At 35.5% G+C, this 10,893-nt stretch overlaps 1 protein-coding gene across 1 annotated transcript; it reads left to right on the top strand.

Moving 5' to 3' along the window:
* Window positions 1-6,966: 6,966 nt before the first annotated feature.
* Window positions 6,967-8,111, top strand: LOC139096984 (slit homolog 1 protein-like). Its single transcript, XM_070648749.1, has 2 exons — window positions 6,967-7,045; window positions 7,113-8,111. The coding sequence occupies exons 1-2, from the start codon at window positions 7,029-7,031 to the stop codon at window positions 8,101-8,103; spliced, it is 1,008 nt and encodes a 335-aa protein (XP_070504850.1). The 5' UTR covers window positions 6,967-7,028; the 3' UTR covers window positions 8,104-8,111.
* The last annotated feature ends 2,782 nt before the right edge of the window (window positions 8,112-10,893 follow it).

Genomic DNA, 10,893 nt, shown 5'->3' with positions numbered 1-10,893 from the left:
ACCGATGGTGACCAAGCTATGTGCCGGAATAAGTAGATTAAATGATAGAGTCCAAACCACCTTGTCTGAATGTACCTGTTACCGCAATCAGGCTAGGGATGGTAAAGCTTACAATCGATCATTTCTGAAATTAACTTGCACAAAGAAAGCAACATAAGGTAAACAGGACATACTTTGCAGGATGACCATTCACGAGGAATTTACGTAAACAGAACAATTCGGCTAAGTGATCACAAGTGTGTCACCAAGCAAGCGTGACCCAAGCATAACATCTGATTTAAATTAAGTTTTTCACAAAATCAGAGTCATGCAGAGCTTGGAACTGAATATCTGATCGATTTGTCGATTTTAGAACTAACAATTTTGATATTGCGATTTTGGAATACAATTGATTGAAGGATTGTACCTAAGGAAGTGTGCCATGTCTCAAAATAAGTTTGGATAACAATCCCAAAACGTAGTTGCTAGTGCCTGTAGTGTAGTAGTATGAACGGTTTGACACAAAGTTGCATTGACGACATTTTAATTTTAAACCACTTTTAAAACGCGGTTGAAAGTTCTTTTCAGGACTGGCTTAGGAAGAGAAGAAGGAATTTTGATACAGACTACATATTTTGATTCATGATTTTTTTTTACAAAACGTTGTTTAATTCTATGTAATTTCAAAACGTTTTCTGAGCTGAAATAGTCTGTATGACTCATCATGAGTCAAATGACAATTTATTTGGAATTAAATTTGTTTAAATTCTGGATCACATACATTGTAACTGCTTATTAATTTTAAATCGTCGTCTAATTCTCATCGAAAATATGGAAATTATTTTGAAATTGTAAGTTAATTAACAGAAATAATTAAAATTTTAATATTATTTTAATAAAATTATTTAACAATTTTAAATATAGATTGATGATTTTGATGGTTGTGGATGTGTCAAGATCTGACCCAGTTTATATTGATTGTGAATATAATTATGAAGATTTTGGACATCTCCTCAACGTACCAAGATGCAAAATTGATAATGAAGTCGCAATCATAGAAGAAAATGCACAAATAAACATGAGAAACCTCCAATCTAAACATGGCCACCAATTCAGTCTTGGAAACATCACCGGCTTAACAGCAGAAAAAAAAGCAATTTTCTACTTCCCGGAAAATGTTGGAAATCACTTCCCATTCTTGAAGGCTATTGTGGTCAAACACTGTAAATTACGAAAAATTTCGTCATTAAATTTAGCAAAATTTCCCAATTTAGAGTATCTGGACCTAAGTTACAACCAGCTGCTTGTTCTTGAGTCAAATTTATTCCAAAATAATCCAAAATTGATTAAAATTTGGCTAAACAACAACAAAATCTATCACATTGACTCAACAACTTTCGAAGGACTTGATAAATTAAATGGACTCAGTCTTAGCGACAACACGTGCTATTCAACAGGCGCTGACAATCTCGAAAATGCTTTAGCAATTTCCAAGCTTAGCTTCTGTTCAGATGACTTGCTTTATGTCTGTGGAGCATTTTCGGGAGCTCTCGAACGGATTGGAGGAAACAGAAGCTGTGCGGCAACCAATGCTCTTGAAGATCAACTTAACAATTGGTTCGAGGCTACAAAAACACACTTGTCAAATATCTTATCTCACAATAATGCTCAAATTCAACAGAAATTGACCAATATTGAAAGTAAAATCACCAAAAGTGACGTAAAATTTGAGTCAACAACTCAAAGATCCAACACATCTGGCGATGACTGTAACTGCTTTAATCTCCCATCATACTCATCAAGAGATAAAATCATCACATCTGTTGGAATGTTGTCAGCCATGATCGTTATACTCATTGTTAATGTCACAATGATGATTAATTTCATTAAACTTACTCAAGTGACCAGCACGGAATGTGAAAAAGACACAAATGTGCAACAGAATACACCTCGTTCTCCGCAATATGAGGAAATTTCATAAAATTCATATTCAATTACTTGCTTTGCTTACCGTATCAATTAATTGTAATCCATAGTCCTACTCAGATGACTCTTGAAACTGACCCTATTGCTGACTTCCGCTTGCCAATTTACAATACAATTAACACAATTCTGCATATCACTAGTTGGTTAATCGATCTATAATCTGAAATTCGGCTGACATGACTCTGACTTGGTTCCACATTCGTGTTAAGTTGATCAGCATCACGTCTGAATCACGCCTTTCTGCGGCAGACATTTAGATCGATTTACTAATTGGTGCTCTTCAGGAAATATCCTTTCAAACAGAGGTCGAAGTCAACAGACTCGAGGCTAATTGAGAAAAATCAACTCGACTTGACTCTGAACTCTGAATTGAAATTACATCCAAAATAGTAAAAGATTATGATTAATGATTGTTTATAAACATAAAAATTGAGAATTCCTAATAAAATTATTAAAAGTTTTACTCAAAATCCCCAAATTATCTGACTAGTTGTCAATTAGTCAACATGCTTCTCATTTCAATTAATAAATCATATTGTCTGTGGTGACATCCAAAATCATGAATAAGACTTACAGAGGTACTTAATGCTCACAATCAAGCAGAGTTGGCAGAACTTTAGAGTCAGGACTTTATTGGAGGTGCCTCCACATTGGAGTCCTGTCAACTCTGCAATCAAGTATCAAAGTATCCAAACTGATTATATAAATGCCTTAATTTTTTGCTGCTAAATTTCCTTTTTTGCGGTTTCACACGTTTTCTACGGTCGCTCACTACCGTATTGCTCCTGACCTTCTGTTGTGCTGTCATTGCTCACATACAAATCAAAGTTTCTACATAATATTATTACGATGATCATTTAAGAGCAATTTACGGAAATAGTACAATTCTGCTAAGTCTGTCACCAGGAACTGTCTGTCACTAATCACAAGTCTGTCACCAAGAAATCGTGACTCAAGAGTAATGCCTGATTTAAATCGAACCTTTTACCCTGTCAGAATCATGCAGACCTGAAATTGAATTTTGTAACAATTTTGATATTTTGATATTGAAATGAGATTGGTTGAACTCGTTTTCGTTGTAAAAAGAGGTCGAAATAGGCTGTCTCGGTGCCTTTAGACCAACTTTCTATCTCACTGTTTATACCATGCCGTAGCGATGTCTTAGTAAGTAGATGTTATGCTGTTCAGACATTTGAGAAATAGCTTCATGTTTTTTTAATGCCTTTTTTTAGGACTTGTTGATTATGGATTCCAATTAAGAATGTGCGTTTTTGTGTCTCAGTGGTGTGACGTAGCTGTTGAATGTAAAGCAGTTTTCCCATGACAAATGATTCCTTTTAGAAAGAGGAAAACGTTCGAAAGTTACGTAACTTTTAACGCAGTGTTGCACAAGCTGTATATTGCGGCGCACCGAGATTGTGCCTTAAGCAAACATTTGTTATGGCTCAAAAAAGTTTGGATAGCAATCTATTCGTATTAACGATAAGATACATAGTTCTCTTGACACTTTCATCTTGACGCCCCTTTTGAAAATTTTTGCTTTTTATATAAATAACATTTTTATTCTTTTTTTTCTAATTGGTCTTTTTGTAAATTTTTTTTGACCACATTTCAATTGCTCAAAGCAAACATCATGTCATATTACGAATCACTTTCCATTAATGTATTTGATTTAAAACCGACGAGGTTGATATCAAGTTAGACTCTTTTTTGTTCCGACCTATGTACTGAAGTAAATAAAGGATTATATTATGTGCTGATATAGTCATACATACATTATATCATCATGAGTCAAATGACGATCTATTTGGAATTAAATTTGTTTAAATTCTGGATCACAAACATTGTAATTGCTCATAAGTTGTCAATCGTCGTCTAATTCTCATTGAAAATATGGAAATTATTTTGAAATTGTAAGTTAATTAACAGAAATAATTAAAATTTAAATTTTATTTAATAATTTTATTTAATATTTTACAATATAGATTGATGATTTTGATGGTTGTGGATGTGTCAAGATCTGACCTAGTTTATATTTATTGTGAATATAATTATGAAGATTTTGGACATCTCCGCAACATACCAAGATGCAAAATTGAAAATGACATCGCAATCAAAGAAGAAAATGCCCAAATAAACATGATAAACCTCCAAACTAAACATGGTGACCAATTCAATCCTGGAAAAATTACCGGATTAACAGCAGAAAATAAATCAATTTTCTACTTCCCGGAAAATGTTGGAAATCACTTCCCATTCTTGAAGGCTATTGTGATCAAACACTCTAAATTAAGAAAAATTTCATCATCAAATTTGGCAAAATTTCCAAATTTAGAGTATCTGGACCTAAGTTACAACCAACTGCTTATCCTTGAGTCAAATTTATTCCAAAATAATCCAAAATTGATTAAAATTTGGCTAAATAACAACAAAATCTATCACATTGGCTCATCAACTTTTGAAGGACTTCAAGCGTTAAATGGACTCAGCCTTGGCGACAACACGTGCTATTCAGCAGGCGCTGACAATCTTAAAGATGCTTTAGCAATTTCTAAGCTTAGCTTCTGTTCAGATGACTTGCTTTATGTCTGTGGTGCATTTTCGGGAGCTCTTGAACGAGTTGGAGGAGACAGAAGCTGTGCAGCAACTGATACTCATAAAGATCAACTAAACAATTGGTTCCAGACTCTAAACTCATCATTGTTACATAGCTCATCTCACAATAATGCTCTTATTCATGCTGTTAACAATAGTTTGACTGAGATAATAAAAGAAGAGCATAAAAGGATAATGGCTGATATCCAGAAGGAATCCACAGCGATCAGCACATTACTTATCAGTAACATGACCGAAATTCAACGGAAGTTTACCGAAATTCAACAGAAATTGACCACAATTGAAAGCAAAATCACCAAAAGTGACGTAAAAGTTGAGTCAACTACTCAGAGCTTCAACACATCTGTCGATGACTGTAAGGACATCAATAGCTCATCCAGTAACTCATCAGACTCAACACCAGACTCAACACCCGACTCAACACCCGACTCAACACCAGACTCAGCATCAGACTCAACACCAGATTACAAATTCATCACATGCGTCGGATTGTTGTCAGTCATGATCTTCTTACTCATTGCCAACATCATAATCATGATTAATATCAAAAAATTACTCAAAATTACAAAACCAAATGAATCTTACAAAAGCACAGATGACTACAATAAAGCCACAAACAATCACTATCAAATGACTAACAACGAATGTCAAAATATTCAACAGGAAACGCCTTACTATAGCGAAATGCAATACTCGGAAATACCTAAAAATGCATACAATAGAAGTCAAATTATTTACGAAAGTCCTGCAAACACTGTTGATGATGATTTGTATGCTGAACCGCCAGAATTAGGAGCAAATAACTCAGCTGACAATTGTAACAATGAATATGCTGCAGTTTACCAGTCAGTCGAGAGTGGAATGAAGATTGGCAATGATAATGAAGTGTACATGTAGGAGGAGCGTAGTCAGACAAGGGGTAGAGGATGGACTAGCATCAATTATCTATATCAGAGCTAGAAATCAACATTTTCATACAAAATCCTTTAAAAGTCTTTATAATCAATAATGTTATTATCCATTACACACATCTCCTGTCCCAAACAGTAAGGATTCCCGATGCCGAGACAGTCTCAAACAGTTCCAAACAGTCTAGGTCTCGGGTCAGTTTCGGGAATTTATCGAGAATGAAAGATCGGGAAATCTTACCTAATAGCCTAAACCATACCAAAGCATTAGGCCTATGCTCTCTCGCTAGGCCTATGATTTCCCGATAATTTCAATCCTGATCCCGATCCCGAAAATTTATCGGGACCGGGATTTCAAGAATGCATAATTAGGCCGTTAACTTATTAATTTACGCAAAAAACGAATTCCCCCTAATGGTTTAGACTGTTACAAAATCGAAGACCCCCTCCCCCTTAAAAAGCGAACGTAATAAGTGAACGGCCCCCATACAATTTGACGTTTTTAAATAAAATTATTAATGATTTTACTCAAAATACCCAAAAAAAAATTCATTGACTCAAACTATCTGACTAGTTGTCAATTAGTCAACATGCTTCTCATTTCAATTAATAAATCATATTGTCTGTGGTGACATCCAAAATCATGAATAGGACTTACAGCGGTACTTAATGCTCACAATCAAACATCAAGTAGCCAAACTGATTATATTTATGCCTAAGCGATGCCATAAGCTGTGAAATGGTATCAGTGGCCCAAATGGTAAAGCGTTGCCCTAACGGTCCTGAATTCAATCCCAGGTCATGTCTAACTATCGAAGCTCTTTTTTTCATTCTCACCGTTCTAGTTCCGAAGCTCGGTTCGTGTGCTGAATGCAGTTATGAGGTCTTTTGGCACATAATGTGACTTTGTTTTGATTTGGTAATATTTTACTCCTATTTTTCTCGGGTTTAAGTATCAGAATATGAATTGTATACTAAAAGATAGCTAATGTTAAGGCAAATCATTCAGCATAAATTTGACAGTTTTAGAGCTTATATTAACACTTGCCTTTGAAGTCAAAGGTATCAACACTGATAATGTGCCTCCATTGCTAGATATACAAGGATATACTAGTATTTGGATGACTTTTTTCACAGAATCATGCGCATAAAGATTGAAATTGGGTACATTGCAAGGTACATTAGTTGTGTTGACGTAATCGTGTCCTTGCAATGTGCAGAGCTTAAAAGTCACTCAAATCACACTATAAACTGTGGGCCTAAAGGTTAGGGCACATTCAATTTTTAATAGCAGTACCTTCAGCTCATAAGGCTGGCTAGATCTTTTGTAGATACATATTTATGAAAACTTGAAATTTCCCTCCAAAATCAAGCCGTCATCAACATACGCAACATATAACTTATTTCAACTAAGTGTTACACATCAAATTTAGCCGTTGAGTCAACATAAAATAAGCTTTTTTCATCAATCTGCAATTGTTCTCCATTCAGTCAAGTTGACATTGAATTGTAAACCTCAAAGAACTACTTCCAATCATCATGATTGAGCATATATTGTAAGATATTTAGTATTAAATATGACAAATAATTTAAAAATTATTTTATTTCCAATTTTTTATATAGATTTTTGACATTACTTCCATTTGTGATGTCACAAGCTGTAAACATAACCTGTATCGGTCATTATGAGGTTTCTAGTGATGGCATGAATCTTACCACGTGCTCAAAAAATGACGAAATTCAAATAACCAACCAAAGTACGATTGTTAACATAATAATAGCAAATACAAGTACAGGCCGTAGAGTCAATGCATTAAATGTTGACTGGTTTAAAGCTGAAAATCAAACAATTTATTATTTACCAAACGGAATTCCATCAAGTCTACCAAAAATATCACATTTAACCATCAAGAACAGCCATTTGAAGATGATTACATCGATGAACATGAAGGACTTTACCAATTTGACATATTTGGACCTTAGCGGAAATGAAATTCAAATTATTGAGCCAGCATTATTTGAATATAATCAAAAATTGGAAGTGATTATGCTGAATAACAACAGAATTTATTATATTCATCATGAAGCCTTTCTATTGTTGAGTTATATTAAGTTATTGGACGTTATGACCAATCCATGCTATTCAACCGTCGCACAAAGTCATGAACAGGCTGTCAGAATCCCACAGATGACTTTATGTCCATTAGACATCCCAAAACTACTAAATCAAATGAATCACATCAAATATTCACTGGACATAATATTCATCTCCATTGCATCCTTAATCATCATCATATTCATCATGTTTGTCATCATGTGCTGTAAATTAAAGTCAAAAGCCAACAATTCAGCTCAATCAAATGTCAAAATGGTGCGAAATGTTCCGGAAATCCCAAAGTCTGTATTTTACAGTCACAATAATTACAACGGTGGCAACAAGTCAGAACCGAAGGAAGCAAACGATGACTATGATGAAGTTAATTTTTCACGTCCTAATGTGATTGGTTCGGCGCCTGAAATGAATACGGATGATTTTTATGATGAAATTCCAATCAAGAAGGAAGAAAATGATCAGGAAAATAACGAAAATTCGAATATTTATGCAAGAGTGTAATGGATCTTTGGTCTCTTCGGTCTTCGGTTTTCGGTCTTCGGTCCCTTCGGTATCTTCGGTATCTTCTGTCCCTTCGGCCTCTTCGGTCTCTACGGTCCCTTCGGTCTCTTCGTTCTCTTCGGTCTCTTTGGTCTTCGGTCTTCGGTCCCTTCGGTATCTTCGGTATCTTCGGTCCCTTCGGTATCTTCGGTATCTTCTGTCCCTTCGGCCTCTTCGGTCTCTACGGTCCCTTCGGTCCCTTCGGTCTCTTCGGTCTCTTCGGTCTCTTCGGTCTTCGGTCCCTTCGGTATCTTCGGTATCTTCTGTCCCTTCGGCCTCTTCGGTCTCTACGGTCCCTTCGGTCTCTTCGGTCTCTTTGGTCTTCGGTCTTCGGTCCCTTCGGTTTTCTTCGGTATCTTCTGTCCCTTCGGCCTCTTCGGTCTCTTCGGTCTCTTCGGTCTCTTCGGTTCTTCGGTCTTCGAGTTTTCGGTCTTCGGTTATTCGGGTCTTCGATCTTCGGTCTTTGGTTTTCGGTTTTCGGTTTTCGGTTTTCGGTCTTCGGTTTTCGTTCGGTCTTCGATCTTCGGTTCTACCTTCCTTCGGTCTCCGATCTTTGGCTCTTCGGGTCTTCGGTTTTTCTATTCTTCGTGTCTTCTGTCTTCGGGTCTTCAGTTTCGGTTCTGCGATCTCTGGTCTTCGGGTGTTTAGTCTTCGGTATTTAGTCTTCGTCAAGATGACAGTTTGGACAGTCCGATAGCATGATTAATGGAACATTTAGTCATACTTTTCTATTTATTATGAATTATATACATTTGGACATTATTATGATTTTATTCATTTCAGACTCATTTATATGATGAACTAATAAACAAGTCACTGGTTTATATGGACTTATGAATTAAAAAAATTTATGATTTCAGATATGAATGAATTTTAAAATGATGTAATTAAAGTTGAACATGCTGTGATTAGTCAATCATATGACTGGTTATAAAATCAACATTTCATAATTTGCCACAATGTTATCACCTGACCTGTTATATCTTACTGAACTCGAATCGAATTGTACACGGCATGCGGTCCATAGCATTTCCCCAGGTTGAGAAACTAGGCGGTATTTGTATGAATACCGCGGTACTAGTGCGGAGTTTCTCAGCCTAGCCGGAGTTTCTCAGGGCATTTCCACACTAGTTAGCCGCAGCACGTAGGCTGCCCAACAAATTATTTGTTTTAATATTAGCTAGGCTTAGCTAAGCCGATTTTTAGCCGCCGATTTAAGTGATTTCGATCTCTGATATGAATATAAGCCAGCAATAGAATATCCTAGATAGTAAGGCTTCTGAGACCGAAACCGAGACTTCCCGGGTAATCGAGATTTTGTCAAGATCGAGACTTCTGGAAACCTTGTCAGATAAGTCCAAAACCAGACAGTTTTTAGTGCACCGCAAACATTTAGAAGGTTTTTGGATTTTTTTATCTTGAAAAACTCTAGCAAAATAGCTTATCCATATGTAAACAAAAATACAAAAAATGATCAGCCTAGTAATTACTAAACGTTTGTCATTTCCACAAAAAAGTCAAACAAAAAGCGACGTAAATTTTTTATTCTCATAAAATAATTCATCCAGTTAAGAAAAGTAACAAGAAAAAATTGGAAGGAATGAAGATTGCATTAACAATGTTAGTATTTATGGTTTATTAAGATTTTTGGTTCTGATTTTGTAATAATTGAGCTTTATTGTATCATTTACAGCCTGCTATTTTTGCTGATTATGACTCAGTCGAACACGGTGGATATAAAATGTGATTTGAATTTACATGCGTTTGAATCCTTTGAAAGACTCTGGACATGCATTGTTAATTCACGGCTAGAATATTTTGACGTAGATGAAGCTGCAAACTTAACGGACTACAAAAGTGGAAATATTGTTGGTGGCTTTTCAATGCTAGACAACACAATGCCTTACATACCACACAATTTCGGTCATTTATTCCCAAATTTAACAGCATTAAGAATTAAGAATTCATCTCTAGAAGAAGTCTCATCAGAAAATTTGAAAAGTTTCACAAAATTGACGTTTTTGGACCTGAGCATGAATGAAATTCAATATTTGGAAGGAAATCTCTTTGAGCACAACAGTAAACTGGTCAGAATTGATTTTGCAAGGAACAACATTTTTGCTGTTGATCCTGCAGTGTATAGCAACCTTAAGCAACCTGGCAGATCGTTTGACATGTCATTAAATGCTTGTTTCTCGGCAGAACTTAAAGTGAAAGATTGGAAAAATTCTACTGAGTCGTTAACAAACCGCTGTTGGAATTCCAGCAAGCAAACTGAAATTAAAGTCTGCAAAAACACCAAAGATATTCGAAGATTAAAGAGAAGCCTTGACGACGGAATTAAATCATCTAAAAATTCAAATAAAACTGAAAATCTTCAAAATCCTCAAAATCCGCAAAATGTGATAGAAGTCATCAATACTAAGTTTGACAAGTTAAAGGATTTAGAGGCAAAAATGGACCAAAACCTGCAAAAATTAAGTGCCATCAAGAATTTGGTCACAAACATCTATAAGGACCTCCAAAACTGTCTTAAACAGTCAAATTTAACAATGAAATCAGTCAATTCCATCACATCAAAAATCGACAATTTCTCGACCACCAACACCACAACCATTGACCAATTATGGACGTACATTCATCAAAATTTGTCACAAAACATCAAATCGACTCACAATTCTGCTGATTCAACAGCAACAATCATCTCATACATCAACACATCTCTTCTGATTCTCTTAATCACAATTGTAT

This window comes from Chironomus tepperi, unplaced genomic scaffold (genome assembly GCF_022539635.2).
Source record: "Chironomus tepperi strain 1889 unplaced genomic scaffold, CSIRO-AGI_Ctep_v1 contig_409, whole genome shotgun sequence".
Lineage (NCBI taxonomy): Eukaryota > Metazoa > Arthropoda > Insecta > Diptera > Chironomidae > Chironomus > Chironomus tepperi.
The sequence above is the reverse complement of the archived record's forward strand: the minus strand, read 5'-3'. Positions and strand labels throughout refer to the sequence as shown.